Genomic DNA, 18462 nt, shown 5'->3' with positions numbered 1-18462 from the left:
GGTTCCCCCAGCTGAGCTCTGGCACTTTGGCAGAGGTGGTGTTTAAAGTGGCGTAGTGGGAGTGGAGACTTTGTTTCTCATACCTGGGTTGGAGTTTGAGTATTGCTGGTTTACCTTCTGGATGTCTTCACCCTAATTTTAAGAATGGGCAGGATGGGGCCAGTGGAAGAGGATCAGACCTGTCTGACTTCCCTCCTTGAGCTGAAGGTGGAGATCTCTCTCCTTGCAGCCCCCCCAGGCCAGGGGGAGGCCCCAGGGGCTGTGCTCACCCCAGATCTGCACCGAGGAGCCCAGCCAGGCTGCTGTGAGGGTGTACAACACCGATGGTGTAGGCTGGTCTTCCGCTCTCATGGCTTTGTGCTTATGCCTGCATGAAAGCGTTGTTTCCTGAAGGTGCAGTCCCACCAGAGGGGTTCGCATACAGCAGTCTCCTGTGTCCCTACAGCCTGGGAAGTGTTCACAGGAGCAGCTCCCCACTGCACTCCAGGATGGGGAGAGAAGAAATCCCCTCCTTTCTCTCCAGGGAAGAGTTAAGGACAGCAGCAGCCAGAAGAGGAGGTGTATCCTCAGCCTAAGCTTAGCGCTTTGGAGTCATGGAAGAACTTGCATTACAATATTAAGTCCCCAGAGAACCAGGCTGGCACAACGCTACTACTCCTGCCACCTTGCAGGAACAGACGCTCTCCTTTGAGACGCATATCCCATTGCCTTCAATGAGACAAGTCTGTGCAGCCTGGGCAAACATTTGGGTCATTGATTGCTTGAGGGCTTATTGACTGTGGTTTACATATCCTTGTGGAGAGGCAGATGATACTTTGCTTTGTTTTCCTTTCTCAGCTGGTTGCATCGATCGTCTTCATCAGCTTTGGTGTCATTGCTGCGTTCTGCTGTGCCATAGTAGACGGTGTCTTTGCTGCCAGACACATAGTAAGTGCTTCCAGGAAAACACAGGTCCTGCAACGCTTTTACTCTAGGAAAACAAGTGATGGTGTCTGTAATCCCCTATCAGGCCACATCAAACCCTGTAAATATATGTCATGTGCAGAATGCTGTTTTAAATCATAAACTTTAGAAAAATGTATCAGTTTTGCAAAAATATTTTGAAATTAGCAGCAAGCATTAAGATCTTAAAACTTTGCTTTAGTTTTTTTGTGTATGCTTTATGTGTTTACTGAGTCTCAAAACTATAAAGTGTAATGTGAATTACAGCTATTGCCGAGGGACAATATACAAGCAGCAACATCTATCATATTCTAAATATTAGCAGACGTAGTTCTTAATGCTGATTGAACTGCTGGATATTGTAGTAGAATGAAGCAATTTGATACAAAGCTCATTAAAGCGTTACACTATAAACAGGAAGCACTTGCAGTAGGTTCTCAGTTTCCATTTGATGACTTAAAAAAATATGAGCTACTGCTGTCATGACCAATCCCTAGTACAGTGGGACGTGCAAAAGCTTCAGTTATTAGTATAGAAATGAAAAAACACAATTCCATTTCAACTTTTTAATTGAAATTTACAGCTGCAAACAGATTTTTGTCCTGCAACTCTGCAGTTTGATGACTTTTCTTGACATTTTTGGCAAAATGGGATTAAAAAGACAGATTTAGGGTTTATTTGTGATCAGAATGGAAAAGAATTTCAGAAGGTCAGAGTGGAAACTCCCCGTGTCAGCTGGCTCGTTATTCTCCTTGTGAAGCCAGCTCCCCTTTCCTGCCCCTGAGCGTTCCAATGGTAGGAAGACGGCTGGACGGCAGGATTTGCTGACAGAGCAATGGGCAGCTCTGCTCATCTGCGTGATACGTCTCCTACTGTCTGGATGCAGCAAGTCTTGGCCATCTCTGACCCCCCTTGCGAGGGCATTAGCGTGAAGCATTAGCATTGATAACAAGGTGAAGTTCCTTCAACTCCTGATCCTGGCCATGTGGGTGTGAGCCCCGCAGACTTGCTCTGGGATTTTTAGGTGCTGACCTCATGGGTAGGGTGAGGGCATGAGCTGGCACCTCCTCCCGGCTGGCCCCAGGGATGTCTGCGTGTCTGAGGCAGCCAGAGCTGAGCAGTTGGGATGGTGAGGGCTCTGGTTTCTGCCTCCTGATGAACGGACATGCTTTTGGCCTCACTTCACCCCCTAACAGTCCAAAAATGTCACCGTCTTGCTGAAGGCGTGCTCCTGCCACGCTAGCACATAGCATTCCCTCTATTGCTGCCACTGCCCTGCCACCCCCAGCCTTGGATCAGATGCCCAGAGAGCAAGTCTGGCTGCTCCTGGGAAGGGCTCATTGAGGCGGATACACATCCAGCTTTGCTTTCCCTTTTCCCCCTGAGGTTTTGCCCTGCGGTCCAGGCTGCCCCAAAGTGAGACATTAATGCATGTTTGCAGGCTGAGCCATTGGTAATCCTCCAGAGCTTTCCCACAAGTCACTCAAGAGCCCAGAAGGACAAATTTGCTAACAATTTAATGAGAATTTGTTATGATTCAGCATGAAGAAGCCTCAGAAACACGTCAGGCAGCCCTGGGATGTGTCTGGGGGGATGAGGAATGAATCATTCAGTTCGGGGTGACCGCCCTCACCCAAACGAGCCTGGCTTAAGAGCCTGCTTCTCCCATGCTAGCTGCAACAAATACATGCCTCCAAGGACTGGGGTTAAACATCGTCTGGGGCTCAGGGGGGCTGCCGTGGGTAGGGATGTTGCAGAACAGCCACGGTATTGAGGTGCTGATGTGAAAGGAGGGTCCCTCTAAAGCCTGTCCCCTTTCCCCAGACCAGCTAGTTAATTTTGCTTTTGCTGCAATGCTAAGCCTGGTGCTTCTTCGTCGGCAGGATCTGAGGCCGCTCTACGCGGGGCGATGTCAGTACTACTCCAAGAGTACGACCCCACCGGAGGTGAGAACAGTTCAGCTGTGCTGTCTCCGCGAAGGGGCTGGCTTCATGGTGCAGGTGGAGGAACCTGCTGCCAGGCTGCTGTCCCGGAGGTCTGCGAAGCGAGGAGGGTCTGGGAGGCTGGGTCTGGGGCGGGAGCGGGGCGCTGGGAGGACTCGGGGAGTGAATTCCTCCACACTTGGTGCTGCCACGTTAGCGAAGGAGCAGGTGGAGAGGAGGGGATGGGTGATAGGAAAACACACCAGTTTCTCTAGAGCTTCAGCTACGCATTCGTTACAGGAGCAGGGTGGTGGGTTAAGAGTTTGGACAGCAGTAATTTCTGTGGATACGAGCAACATATAGCAGCCGCTGCACCTCTGCTGTCCATTGTCTTCTCCAAGGAGAAGCCCGTTGGGGACAGGTGGTCCTGCCACATACTGATAGTGTGTGTGGACATCTTTGGCTGCCTTTGCTGTGCACTGAGAGTCTCTTTGAGATTTCCTCCCAAGTTCCCAAGTAGTTTTGAATAACCACTATATTCCAGATTAAAATGCCTGCTTGAGGTACAAAGTACTACCCAGTGCCATTGGTGGGGTCCGTTCTCTTTTCAGCCCAAAGACCGTCCCTGTGAGCTTGGGTGTTACTACCCACAGGCGGACAATTAACCGCTTTAGTCGTTTATTCACCAATATGGGAATCTTGCTCTCAGTTTGTATCATCCTGTTGACAACTCTTTGCTCTAAGTTGCTGTGTGGTGAGGAGTGTTAGTTCAGCAAGGTCTTGGCTGCTTGTAAGAGTTGCCCAGCCCCCTTCATACGTAGGCACGTGCTTATCTATGACTTCCCCATGGTGGAAGGAAACACTGGTCTGTTTTAGTCTAGTGCGTCTTTATTCCAGTATAACTCTGTACTTTGTAGGAGCTGTGCTGCAAGATAAGGAAAGAAAAATCTGCCTGGGGTTAATCTGGAGATCAATGCAAAACCTACATGTAGAACAGGCCAAATAGCAACAGAAACCCTGTTTGGTGATCGTGTCCTTATGTGCTTTATGTATTTTTTCTGGATTCACACAGGCAATCTGTCACCCACAGCGCCGTGCACCCTGCACGCCGAAAATAAAAACCAACACCTGCTTCTGCTGTGACCTGTACAACTGTGGAAAGTGAGTAAGCTAAAAAAAACATTCCTGGCCACGGGAAAGGCGAGCAGTGGTCATGCTGGTTTGTAGGTGTCTGAAGGACCAGGATAGGGCAGGAGCAAAGTATTGGTTAATGACAGCTGTTGTAGAAAGGGATCTTAAGCTGTTGTTGCTAGCCACAGGGACTCCCAGGCAAAAGAAAACCAAGTAAAGGTGTGTGTGAAATACACTAAAGCCATCCCAGCTACGGGTGACCATGCTCCGGGCCAGCCCAGCTGGAAAAATGGAGAGGGCAGGCATTTCCATTACTTCCATGCTTGGTACCTTCCCCAGTTTTTCTCCTGTTGAGTGTCCCTTGTCCTAACACCTTCCTTCTCTTTTGGCACTGCTTCTTCGCTGGCTTTTATTTTGTTTTAGAAGATTGAAGATGTAAAAACTGGGACACTGTTCTTCCTCACCGTTTCATTCCCCACCCTGCTAACAGGGAGGAGAGTTCGCAGGCTGGTGCCACCTGCGTGTTCATAAATCAGTGTCCTCTCTGCCCAGTGAATATCTTTCATGGTCACAAGAGGTTGGAAGGTGTACCAGCACTGGGCAAAGAGGAGTCAGAAGGGCGGTTACCAGTTGAGCACCACTGCATAGTAATCGCACGATTGTTAGATCTGGCTACTGTGCCTAAGCCAATTTAATTTACAGCATGCATGGCTTATATCATTTGGAGTGTCTAATGTGTGTCAGCAAGCAATTAATAAATTGATTTTTTTTTTTTTAGTGCTGGCTTTTGCCTAGGGCTGTTTCAGGCTTAGCATTTCTCACAGTACTTACTTGGGTTGGCCCCCACTTAAATCATTCACTGTGGTGGAGGAAGATCAAAAGCTGCTGTTGAGAGAGGTGGTTGTGCGTGCTGGGAAGGGTAATCCCTGGTCTCTGTAGGACTTTGTTTCTGTCAAAGCCACTGCAGAGGGGTGAAGCTCACACTTTCCTTTGGCAGTTTACAGAACACGATCTCTTTTTACTAGCTAAAGAGAGCGATGCACAGAGAAGTGATTGGGATAGAAAAACTTGTAACTTTTCTGTATTTTTTTCTTTTTTTTGCCCCCCAGTCAGGCTGGTTCAGGGTCCTGCCTCTGACTCATTTTACCCTCTCCGATAGAAGATATCACTTGTTACCATCTCAATCTTGCTTAGTGCCATGCAAGTGTCCTGCACTGAGGAGGTCCTGGTTCTTTTGGGATCTGCGTAAGAAAGGCACAGACACTCAAGGCTGATTAGCTCCCATGTTATGTAAAGGATGGAAATTATAGAAAAAGTGACAGCAATCTTGCATCCCTCCTGATGCTGGGAACCCCGGCTGTGGCAGCATCGGATGAGCCCCTTCCCATTGATAAGTACATGCTGTACTTATCTGTACAATGCTGAATGTTCGCGGTGGTACACACCAAGCCACGCTGAGAGCTTTACACGCTCACACATCTCCATAGGAACGAGCTCTTGCAAACAGTACATACAGGTTGCATTGTTAAAAGCAGTCACGGTATGTGCTCAGGTTATACAGAGGTCATGCAGGCTAACGTACAGGTCTTTACAACCTGTTGTTACGCTCTGCCTCGATTCTGCTTGAAATCCGTCTCCTCGCTGCAAAGTCTTCTGCAGTGGCCTGCTACAACAAGATATGGAAAAAAGGAAAAGAAGAAACCAAAACTGAGCAATAAGGGAAGGAGGGTGGCTGTTGTGAAAGGGAGCAGGTTGCTGCAGGCCTTGCAGAGTCTGCTGGGGAGCTGAGCCTGGATCTATGAGCCTCTTCTTCCCCATTTCCTCAAAGCCCTTGTGCCGTTTAAGCGTAACTCCGTATATGAGCTGGAGATAAGTCATTCATAAGCCCTCAGTATTGTTTGTCCCCAACAAATATGTTTTCTGAAGGGGAATTTGCTGTAGCCCACTACATCTGGTAAGCTACGCTGAAGGCCAGCCTGTTCCCCCAAGCAGCAGTCAGAGAGAAGTGATTGCTGAAGAATCCTGCCTGCGAGACTCCAGCCCACACATTACAGGAGCCACTCTTCCGACCAAGTTTTCTCCGTCTCTTTTCTGCGTGTGGAAAAGCTTATAAATCTGCTCAGAAAGACCTCCCTCTGCCAGGGTGCCAGGGGTCCTGCCAGCCCAGGCCCCTGCAGAGCTGCAAAGGGCAGGCAGCTGGAGAGGGTGGTGGAGTTGGACGTGCTTTGTGGCCAAGCCCTGTGGTGCCAGGAGGCCGTCTCTGCCGACCTGTGCCCGTCCCACCTCGCGGCTCTGGTGGCTGTGAGGAGCAGCCAGCACTGCCCTGGGGGGCAGCTGCCGCTCCTCGGGGCGCAGACTGATTTGCCTGGGTAATTCCAAGACCGGTTTGTCCTTGGGAAGCCTCCAGGATCTCTGTGGAGATTTCAGATGATAGAAATAAGAGGCAGATTCAGACTCAAGGTCATTTGGGTATTTGCAGGCCTTGTAGGTCTTGTTTGTTTCACAACAGATCAAGCCATCTCCTCCGTTGTCATGGAGGGAGATCTCAGATGCCACCAGCATGGGATCTAGCAGGCTGTATCCCCACTCCCTCAGTAGTTAGGTCCAGGCTATCATTAAATTGCAGAATGCATTTTACTGTCTGGCAGAAGTGCTTAGGTTTTATGATGTGTGGTGCATTTTTTTATCATTATTGTTGTTTTTTTCCTAATCTAGCAGAGTAGAGATTTCTGGAGGCTACTATGAATACATTGACGTCAGCAGCTGCCAGGACATCATCCACCTTTACCACTTGCTTTGGTCGGCAACGATTCTGAACATAGTGGGGCTATTCCTAGGGATCATTACAGCAGCGATACTTGGAGGCTTTAAAGACATGGTAAGATGGTACCAAGTTCTCTGTGCATTAAACAAAACAAATCAGGCAAATTGCGTTTTAAAAATAATCATGAAAACAACTATTGGTATTTCAATGCAAATGATCTATGCCTGACTGCAATCAGGCTGGGAAGAAGGGCATGAAATAACTGTAAAGAGAAAGTGGAAATGATTCACCTTTCTGATCTGGTGTCACCACCTGAACACAATTAGGAAAGATGAACAGAACTGGGAGATTGTATTTTCAAGAGGAACCTTCCCAGAGGTGTTGGCAATACCGGGATGAATAAAAATAAGTTCTTTATTAAAAACTGATCTTCCTTTTCATAGCGTTGACCTTCTACAAGGAAACGTGTGGTGGTTGCTCATGAATTGTTGATTTTATAGCAGTATTAGGGTTCTGAGCTGTACAGACTGCTTAAGCAGCCATGTTAGGCTGAAACTCTCCATCTAGTTTCTTCAGGGTGCAGAATCTGAGAGAGTGAACTGGGGACCAAAACCAGGCGAAAGATTGCACACTTCAAATAATGAAAAAAATGCTGTTCTGACAACGTGATCTTTGAAATACCCTCACTTAACCAGGCTGCCTGTTACCTTCCGTACAGTTTTGTTCTGCAAAGGACAAATCAATGGGGAGAACTGAACATTCAACAGATAAATTTGTGGGGTTTTTCAGTCCGTTGTGACTCATTTGGAATAATACAAAATGAGACACCCAGAAAAGAGCATTTGTTGTCCTGGCAATACATTTTTCTCACAAGCAAATCTCAGACCCTGCACTAAGGGTGCCTTATTTCAGAACTCTGAACTTTCCTACACTCTTTTCAGACTCACCAAGATCTTCCCAAACAAAACAGGAGACACTTTCCCAGCTATGCATCGTGGCCTTTTGAGATTTGATCCACACCAGACAGCCTGTAAACCTCTGCAAAAAAAGGCGTATAGAAGTGTCTGTGAACAGCAGTGCAAGAGGAGTTGAAATACGCTGATCTCAGAATGCACTGAATAACAGAGTAATCAAAATCAATGGATTCTTTCTCCTACTTCTGAAGATGCAATCTGAACAGTAGTTTTGTTTGAGTACTGGTGTGCACTGGGCTATTGCCAGCTGCTTCTGTGGAATCTGAGAGGAAACAATAGGTGGCTGAGGAATGAAATGACCTCGGGACTCACCTGCTGCCTAAGAGGGAACGGGATCGCCAGTTGCTAATTGGGCAGAGCTGAGCTCTAAAGACACACAGTGCTCCTTTAAATCATTTCTGCTTTCATTCAGCTGTCAGCTTTCTGTGACTTGGTTAGCAGCCTGAGATTCTCTCTTTTTGTTTTAACAGACTCCTTCCCTCCCTACTCTGAACTGTACGGTTGAAAATGCACACCCTTCGGTGTCCTACTACTCAAGGCCACAAGTGACATCTTACAACAGCTACTACCACAGCACTCCTCACCTGCCTCCCTACTCCGCATACGACTTTCAGGTAGGGAACGTTACGGGATGTTTTCTTCTTTAGCGGCAAGGTTAAATCCGGTCCGCAGACTCGGAGGCCTGTCTTCCCGTCATTCACACAGTTTAATTTTTCTGTTCCTGCAGAGAATACCAAATCTTTCCTACTAGGCATTGGTCTTTGGCAGTGCTCTCTCTTACTGAGGCAGTGTTTTCCTGAAAGCTGTCCTTGAAGAGAAGGCAACAGAACCTGCTGCCTGCCTCCCCCGTCGTTCACTGGTGGAGGCCACATTAAAAATAGGCATTGCCTCTGGCACCTGCAATGAGGATAGGGGCAAAGCGAGGTGTTCAGGTGCTAGTTTTTATTAGGCCAACTGCTATGCCTGAAAGAAACAGATGAGCTTTTGGAAACGAGCTATTTGAGCTCCTGAAGACACGTACTGACGAAAAGCTCTTCTGTTGTGGGTTTTTTCCACACGCTTCAGCTGGTCTAAGAACGGTCCCTGCAAACATCACCTCTGCTGTAATGCATCCCTTCCTCTTCGAAGTTATGGAGCTGTGCTGTTGGAAACAGCGATTTCATGTGAACCTTGCTGTCAACATCAGCTTTCACTTGTTGAAGCAGATGAGGACGTTGCCTCCTCAGCTCTTCTGTCAGGTGGATGTTACCACAGTGGTGATGTGATGGTAACTTAACACACCATATGTTTTCTTTGCAAGCATCAGGGCTGGAGACTTTTTTTATTAACAAGAGCTTAAGGTTTGGACATCAATTAAGAGGCATGCTCTGTGATTGCCACCGTCTCCCTCATCAGAGCCATGCATTAGAGGTAACATGAATCTAAACCTTTCTGGTTTTACTGCTAGTGCCACTAGACAACACTGTTGCCAGGGCTTCCTAGAAATATCTGAACACTTATATCAGAATTTCTAGGACTTATTTATACAGATTTGCAACTCATTTTTGAGATTAATGCAACCTGGGACAGTCACTAGTGTTGTATAACTTTTTACAGTTAGAAAAATGCCAACCTCAGCGCACACCAAAGCTCTGCTGCAAAGTCCTCTTCTCAGCCGCTCAGCTGGTCCTAAGCGCTGTTTAACTTGGGGTTTGTCTGTACCGCAGCCACAGTACCAGCAGAGAGCTCAGCATGGGTGGATTTGCCCTGCTTTTCAATTAGAAGTACTGCTGGGGCTGCGCTAATGCTTACAGCTCAGCTGGACGGATGAAAGTCTCTCGTATCTCACTGCTGTGAGCGCAGATGTTGGTTTAGGAGCCGGCACAAAAGCTGGACATAAATTGAGGTAATCTAGATTTAAAATAGCCAAGTGTCATAACACAACTATTCTGAGGGGTTATGCGTTGGTTAAGGTTCAGGCCGCTGTGGAGACAGATCATGGTATGGGGCCCCATACCCGGACTCTTCCTCGACTGCCTTACATCCGCCCAACTCTCTAAAATGGGTGTATGTGTGATATCAAACCAGTGCCCACAAAATGATGTTTGAGAATAAGAGATAAAAAAAGGGTCCACTGGGCCCCCAGAGAAAGAGAAGTAATCCAATCAAACATCAGGATTGTCAACTTATATATGATTGATTCAGCATCTGTATATTCATGAATAGAGACTATGCGAGATCTAACTTTATTCAGATACTCATGGATAGAAGTATACAAATACTTTATTGCAATTAAAATTATAGCAATACAAATCAAACTTAGAATTGCAGTTACAGCAGCTGGCAGTGTCATATGGTCAAGCGACCTTGGCCGGGAGGATCTCACCGCGCTAGTGAGATCCCCAGCTAGTTCTATCCTAAGCTCAGCTTTTATAGGAGAGGTTGCTTTACCTACTCACAGTTACTTGCAGCTATGATCTGAAATCAAACCACAAACCACAGACCGACTGCTTCTTCTGCAAAACTTACTAAACGGTGCTTCTTCCAATCGGGCACCTTCTGTACTGGGTACTTATGGGTACTTGTGGTTTGTATCAGCAATGTTCACACATTTCTGTGAAAAGAGGAAAGGGAGAGGCGGTCGTCGGCCACTACACCAAGTCTGTCTTTCAAATGCAATTCCAAGTCTGAGCCTTGCTAAGGCTTGGATGCATTTCCAGCTAATGCATGGAAAGCATTAGCTGAGGCCTCTCGCTGTGGAGACTCTCTGGCCTTGAGCACTACTCTGACCCGAGCAGTGTCACACTTTCTCCCCTGCCCACCCTACAGCACACGGACCAAGCCCAGCCTCGCCTTTCAGATCCCTTTCAAAGGCTGCGCTCCCTCTGGTGCAAGAATTGGCCAAGTCAGGGCTTCCCACTCATCCCACACAACTTTCACAGGAAAAAAAAAAAAACAATACTCCAGAATTTCTAAGGAAGCTTGCACCCTTGCAGGAGCCTGGCTTTCACACACAACTCTAAAATGGCAGACCCAGCTCTCTGGTTTTTGGAGGAGCACCAGCTGATGGGTGTTGCAGCGGCCACCACTTGTGCCGTGGCTAGTGATGCTCCACCCAGCTGGTCGTGGTGAGGAAGGCAGCAGGCCTTCGCAGTGGGCCATGACGGGAACCGGGTGGGAGGAAAGGGCCCTGGGGGAAGTATTGCCTGTATCTTACTCCTCACTCTGTGTGGTTGGTTGGGGGCAACTGGGTGAGAAAGTCTCAGTCCTGTCTCTCTGACAAGAGAACGCAGGCGAGCGGTGGTCTTCTCTGCCTTTCAGCCGCTGTCGAAAGAGGAATTAATGCCATCTTCCCAGCCACCGGCTTCGTTAACGAAGCCAGGCTGCTGCCTCCAGTTGGTGCGAGCCAGGGCTGCGTGCAGCCACGGCGGCTCTCCTCCGGGACTCATGGCTGTGGCTGAGGCAGCTGGGCGCAGGCGCTTTGTAAGAGTGAAAACCCAGGGCTGCATTTGCTAATGAGCGCCGGTGCCGTGTCGCCGCAGCAGTGCCCTTCCAAATGTCTTTGCAGTCCAGGGGCTCCCACTCATTGGGCTATAGGTGAACTGGGTGTCGTAACCTGAGTTCTAAAACCCTGGGTTAAAGGATGAGTTGTGTTTAGCTTTTGTGATCCCCCGCAGATAAATAAAGGTGACATTAACACCAAGCGACCAAGGGATTCAATAAAAATCCTTTATTGGTTGCAGACAAAGGTGATGAAATAGCCCTACCTACCTTTGTAGTTATATAATTCTCAAACGAGGGGTAAAAGGAAAAAGGAAGTAAAAAATAGACGAGAAGACAAGAGATAGAAAAGAAGAGAGATATCACCACCCTAGGTTCCAGCGATGTTGTAGTATCTGGTTCGTGGTTCCTGGATGGTGGGGCGCTGCCGCTCAGGCTGTCCTTGCGCCTTTTATAGGTTTTCTTCCCGGGATCCTTCCCTCAGGCAAAATCTTGACACGAAGGCGCTCTATTTACTTGGAACGTTCTCAAAATGAGTCTGGGGTTGTGTGGGGCGGTCTTGGTGGTCGACTTACCCCTCCTACAGTTGCGACCACGATGTGACCTTTTCCTTGCACGTGCGTCTCAAGTCAAAATGGAGAAGTTAAGGTAGGAGACGACATCGCCCTGACTCGGCAAAGCTTGCCACTTCCTTGTTTCACTGGCTTGCAAAAATGGTTTGTTTAAGGCGTATCTAATAGGTCATGCGTCGTGTTTGTTACACTGGGGCATGATGGAAGAGCTGTTGTGTTGTTTGAAATGGGGATGGTTTATATGGCTTTCTGGGAGGTCCTCGATGAGCAGGCTGGGCTTTCGTGGTCTATATATCCGCTTAATAAACCGTCACAGGTTGGTGTTAGGGGAGTGACACAAAAAAGATGCTGTTTGAAAACAACCTGCTATGACTGCGAAGTCCATCATCCCTCCACCCGCCAAGGTAAAATCACATGGTCACCTCCAGCCATGTACATGGTCCCCACTGCGCACAGCTCAGCCTCGCTGCCTGGCGTGGGTCCCTTGGCGCACACTCCCGTGCCCCTTGCAGCACAGTGTAGATCCTCCTCATGCTTCTGGCTCTGCCGGGGCCTTAACCCGGGCATGTTTGGGATTTGCAGTCCATGCCCGCAGCCGAAGGGTGGTGAAGGGCTGCGTGGTGCCCGAGCGCCAGAGCAGAAAGGTGCTCTGCTCCAGCGTGCCGGCGGTGCGGCCAAGCGCCGCCCAACACTGCTTGCTCTGCCGGTGGCTTGTTCGGGTGGGCCAGATGGCCAACAGCAGCACAGGGTGCAGCACGACTGTCAGGGATAAATCCGCGGTGTATTAGTGGCCAGAGGAGCGAATGCAAGTGACTGTATTTCATTGCCTATTTGTCTGGCCTGTTTCTGGACTGAACACAGCCTGTGCGCAGGTCTCTGGCAGCGCCAGCGCCGTATGACTTGAGGCTTTAGACCTAAGGTATTTTTGATAACGAAGGTATTTTGGAGAGCAGAAATTAATCTTCAGGCACGCGCACGTTTTGTTTCTCCACCTTTTCAAACTTTTTACTTACTGAAGGAATAAATTATTTTGTTATCATTAATTTCTGGGGGTTTTTTGTTTGTGACGAAGAGAAAAAGTAGCGTAAAAAGCAATTATCTGCAGCCTGTTCAATGTTGCTACTGGCTGATGTGTGAAACCCAAGATTTGAGAGAGACTCATCAGTTTTCAGTTGTCCAGCCTCTGTGAAATGCAGCAGGGACACAGAAGCGATGAGAAAGAATTTATTTTTTTTATTATTATTTTTTTTAAATGCCTTCTTCAGTTTCAGGTCTAAGGAGTCTCATTATGCAAAACTTACTTACAGGCTGTGCTTACCTTGAATTCGACAAGTTATTTGAATACTTATTTGTATGTACATGTTTTGCAGAAATGAGCTTTGAAATGTTGATTTTGCACTGCTTGGTAACCACGCATCGCTTTGCCAGGGTCCTTTACGTTAAGAAGTGTTTACATTACCTCCTTCTTGCTGTCTCCCTGCAGCATTCCAGCGTGTTTCCAGCCTCCACTCCTTCTGGCCTCTCCGATGACCCCCAGTCAGTGTCGCCATCTCCTAGCTATATGTGGTCCTCTAATGCACCACCTCGTTACTCTCCACCGTATTTTCCACCTTTTGAAAAGCCACCACCTTATACACCATAAAGAATGTGGGAAAGAAGAAAAAAATATTTGCCATTGAAATAATTGTGAACATTTTGTATTTATATTTTACTGCGGGAGGAAGCGGGAGGAGAGATACAGAAGATAATTGCATATACAAATATTAGATTGGACTGTTCTTTCTTGCGAGACTTATTTCAGAGGTTTAACAATGGAATATGAGGAAGGGGAGATACTGCTGATGTTTTGCAGGGTCAGTGAGCAGCGGGTGGCCTGAATTCCAGCCTCCTTGTTTTACCACGAGGTTGACGTAGTCCTTGGTTTTTAATAAAGCGATACAACACAGATGATAGATTCTGGTCTGCCTTACTCCATCTTGTGCCAAGCTGAAGTAAGGGTAGCCAAGATCGATAGTAGCCGGAGAGTAGCAGTCTGTTTAAGGGGAGGGTGCTTGCAGACAGCTCAACGTGACGCTAGTTTTGTTTGGCCTTGGGGCTCCAGTTGCTGGGATTTTTTGAGGCCACAGAACCTAGCTCAGGTCGTTTGTTTGTTACAGCTTATGCACTGGAAAAATCTTGGGGGGAACCGCAACAGTATCTCCAACTTTAACGCTAATGAAAAGAGATAATCTTATAGGATATTTTCATGTATGTCTAGCAAAACAGTTGGAATATTGCTTTTTTGGGGGGGGAAAGCTTTAATAGGCAAGCTGTTTTTCTTTCAGGATGCTTCTTAAGAGAGAAGGTGAAATGCAGTTGTCTCTCTGAATTCTGTGTAAGTAACGCTGAAGTCAAACAGTTTGGGTGTTTGCACTGCCTACATCTTCCTTGTATTCCTATAAAGAGCATCAGGAACTGTCCACAAGTCACTGAAACAGTGCAGTGAAAGCATTGGTTTTTTTCCCTTTCTGTTTGGTTGAGAATTTTTTTTAAGCTTGTACTTTTAACTTTTTTAATGGACTGAATCAGCACCCTGAATAAGAACTGTTTTAGTAGCTGTATTATGGGCTACACATAAGGAATATCCACTACTAGTTCTCCAGGATGTAAGTCTCACATGGATAAAATTCAACACCCTGTAATATAGGATAAAACTGATAGGAATTTGCAATTATTGTTGTGACTTTCATTTAATCTTCAGCTGATGACTGTGCTGATTGATCTAGATTCCAACAAACTTTGCATGCATCCTGCATAACAAAAGAAGGTCAGCTTTGTTACGTGACACACCGTCCTGTAAAGTGTGGTTCTACTCCAGGAAGTGATTTCAGATGACAGCATTTAAATCTGAGCTGCTCAACCTGAGCGTTCTCCACTGCTTACTTCACGGATAAAAATAAGGTATTGACATTTTACTCCTTATTTCCTAAAGATTTCATTTCCTTGGCATCAGATTGTTGACCCTAATCCTCAGTTGTCTACTGTCAACTGATGCAGACAAAAAGCTACCTAAAAGCTAAATCTGGCTTTCAGAATCCAGAAGTGGAATATATGCTGGGGGGCCAGAAATCCAGTTGGACTTTAAACTGTGGCATCACCCTACTTTTAATCTAAAAAAAAAATTAAATACTGTCAACATGGAAAGCAAACACTGAAGTCTCTGATCTCACTTTTCAAAGTACACCCACACTTTATAATGCTGTTTTTAATCCTACGCATTTGCAAAGCCTTTAGGCTAGGCTATGTATTAACCTTCTCATTGCCACTGTCAAATCCTAATCAATATATTAATAAGCTAAAGGATGACACTGTTTATCCAGAAGCAAGCGTAACTTTTCTCCAGTAACAAAGAAAATTAAACGGCTGGAGAAAGGAATACAACTCATGGGATTTAAAGCAGTAGTGTACGCAGAACATATCCTGGTGACATTTCGTTTTACTATAGGTTGTTGAAGTGCAGCTCCTATAAATTTGCATATAGGAAATAAATTTATATACTAGGGCATCATCCATTTTGTATTACATTTTCCTGAATTAAGTGTTGATAAAGAGATCGTGGGCAATTTCAAAATTGACAGTACTACTCCTGATAAAACTCCCCACAAAACTAGAATCAGAAGGGCATGTTAATATCAGAAAATATTTTATTGCTGCATCTTTGAAATAAAAGCTAACAGTCCTGTCCCACTTCTGACAAACATACTGTACCATTTGTGCCTGTCAACTAAATAGGGCTAGAAGGACTAGGGGACACTACAGGACAGGACTAAGAAACTCATAAGGGGAACGTAACTTAGTGGCAGAGAAACAATTAGGAAATGATTGTGTCATTGGTTTTGAGTTGACAAATACTTAACTTCGGAAATTATCCAAATCCTCATTTTTTTTCTAAGGAATGTTTAAGAAAAAACTACATTGCTGCTTTAAATTCGCTATAAAAGGACAAGTCCATTTTCACATTTAAAAAATTACCAGTGGGATTTTCTGTTGAATTACCCTTTTCCTTCTGCTTGAGTAAAACGAAGCGTTTAATGTAAATGCGATACTCTGCACTGTATTCATCATTTCTTATGAGAATGTCAAGATTGTGACTCATATGTACTCTTTTATTACTTTACCAAAGTTAAATAAAATTGTGTGACTTTTGTAAACATTTATAAATTGCATTTTACATTTTAGCAACTTTCCTGTTTTATAAGCATCTTTCATGTTAGTTGAGGAATTCCAGTATAATAGCATCATGCATTTAAAAAATATATATATTTGCTATATTGGAAACTGGTGTTTCTACCAGGATTAGCCATAGACACCTTTTTTTAAGTTCTGTTTTTAAAAGCCCCAGATGCCCCCACACTTCGTAATTCTGCAGTTCTACCCACATAACAGGGTGCCCTGACTTCAGTCACTGTAAAGTCATTACTGCTGATTTTTTTGCTTAACACAGAGGCGAATAATCCAGCCAGTGCAGTGTCAATGTCTCCTTTACTTACTTTCATGTTTACTATATTACTTTGGGCCTAGTTCTGTCCTGATGATGTCAGCTGCTCTGGTGTTAGCAGAAGTAGGTGGAAGCCCTATGCCAAGGAGATAAAGGCATCTAAAACATCAAATGATGTGTTACTTATTAAATTGCATTCCTCACCTGTAATAAGTCTACATAAAGTAACTAATTTTCTCCATGTTAGCCACAGTTCACCAACAATCTAACATCTTCCAAATCGTAACTAGTCAGCAACGCGGTAAGAAGAGAAGCTCTAACCAGGAGTTTGCTGAAATGCATTGCACTGGTCTCTATGTGTGGTTTTCTTGATTTCTAGCTCATTTGCAATGACAGTAGTAGCTGGACAGGCTGTTCCACAACAGCTCTGCCTATTCTGAGAGTAAGCAGATATCGTAGAATTGTTTAGGTTGGAAAAGATCTTTAAGATCATCAAGTCCAACTGTAAACCTAACCCTGCTAAGTCCACCACTAAACCATGTCCCAAAGTGCCACATCTACACGTTTTTTGAACATCTCCAGTGATGGTGACTCCACCACCTCCCTGGGCAGCCTGTTCCAGTGTCTGACAACCTTTCAGTGAAGAAGTTTTTCCTAATATCCAGTCTAAACCTCCCCTGGCACAACTTGAGGTCATTTCCTCTTGTCCTATCACTCGTCACTTGGGAGAAGAGACCAACACCCACCTCTCTGCAACCCCCTTTCAGGTAATTGTAGAGAGCGATAAGGTCTCCCCTCAGCCTCCTCTTCTCCAGACTGAACAACCCCAGCTCCCTCAGCCGCTCCTCATCAGACTGTGCTCCAGACCCCTCACCAGCTTCGTCGCCCTTCTCTGGACACACTCCAGCACCTCAATGTCCTTCTTGTAGTGAGGGGCCCAGAACTGAACACAGTATTCGAGGTGCGGCCTCACCAGAGCCGAGTACAGAGGCACGAGTGCCTCCCTACTCCTGCTGGCCACACTATGTCTGATACAGGCCAGGATATCACAACATTCAGCTCACAATACACAGTGGAGTTTTTCAGATAATTTGCTTTTGTTTTAGAGTGGCTTCGAGGATTCCCGAGAAGGTACACATATATACACAGACTACACAAAAAAACCCAAGTGTTTATTTAACTACAGACATACGTTACACTAAGGGTAACTTGCAAAGCAATTGTCTTACCAACGCGAGGACCATGAGGAAGATGGACCATCCATACATTCTTGTGTCATCTTGCGCTGTGCGCTCCGCCCAGCAGTTGGTAGGTGCCAGCTTTAGGTGGGCGTCCCCACAGAGGCAACGGTGCCCTCGCCATACACCGGCCCACTGCTCTTCGGGAAATCCCGGTATTTATACATTTGCAGAGGAATGGGGTTTGACACATGTGACCAGTGGGTGCCGAAACATGCCTCGGTGGCCGACTTTCAACATAGGGAGCCTATGGCGCATGTGCCCACTGCACGTGCCATAGCCATGCCACTATTGGTTCGTAGGCTTTGTACACGCGGCATATTACCATAATCCAGCAGTCATGTATCAACCATGCTCAAGCCAATAGCAGGATGTTGTAAGGCAAGAAAAATTATGAACTGGGCTTCGTATTCCTCCACCACTGCACATCCTCCCCCTGTATTGCTCAACCTCCTTATCTCTGTGGTCAGCATTTCAAACAATAGACAATAAACCATCTGCTTTCCTGTGCTGACTGCGGTTTTCTCAGCTATCTACTTCTCACCCAGTGTCCATCCATGGACCAAAATTCCATCTTCTAACCCTTCCGTACACAGCTTTCCTGGAAAGTGCTCAACCAAAAAAAACCCCAACAAACCCAAAGCCAAAAGCCCCCCACAAACAGCAAAAAAACCACCAAAAACCCTAATCCCCAAACAAAAACACCTCTCCCCCCCAGGGGGTTCCCTGCTATTCCCAAAGACCTGGAAAAGAAGCTACAAACTGTTGATAATCTAACATGTTAGACGGTAGGAGTTGAGTTGTCATTAAAAAGAAACGTGCTACACTCATCTTTAGAATTAAACTTTTTTATTTTTGCCATAGAAAGCTCTAAGAACTAATATCAAGTATTGATTAATGAAAAGTAGAACACAACTTTAAAAAGTATGTTAAGGAAAGACTGTACAACTATATACATTACA

The 18462-nt window shown here is 46.1% G+C and overlaps 1 protein-coding gene across 3 annotated transcripts in view; it reads left to right on the top strand.

The window, feature by feature from the left end:
- The window catches only part of TMEM255A (transmembrane protein 255A), a 29969-nt gene extending 14000 nt beyond the window's left edge, over positions 1–15969 (top strand). The window contains exons 4-9 of one of the 3 annotated variants that reach the window (XM_059824376.1): positions 838–927; positions 2826–2888; positions 3937–4025; positions 6711–6873; positions 8204–8347; positions 13269–15969. In XM_059824376.1, coding sequence (XP_059680359.1) covers positions 838–927; positions 2826–2888; positions 3937–4025; positions 6711–6873; positions 8204–8347; positions 13269–13427 — 708 coding nt within the window. In that variant the 3' untranslated portion in view covers positions 13428–15969. Of the gene's footprint in view, positions 1–837; positions 928–2825; positions 2898–3936; positions 4026–6710; positions 6874–8203; positions 8348–13268 lie in introns of all 3 variants that reach the window. The other 2 variants (XM_059824377.1, XM_059824378.1) reach the window with 2 other exon arrangements.
- The last annotated feature ends 2493 nt before the right edge of the window (positions 15970–18462 follow it).

The sequence above is a fragment of the Gavia stellata genome, chromosome 14 (assembly GCF_030936135.1).
Source record: "Gavia stellata isolate bGavSte3 chromosome 14, bGavSte3.hap2, whole genome shotgun sequence".
Lineage (NCBI taxonomy): Eukaryota > Metazoa > Chordata > Aves > Gaviiformes > Gaviidae > Gavia > Gavia stellata.
Note: the sequence above shows the minus strand (reverse complement) of the source record. Positions and strands in the feature narration are given on the sequence as shown.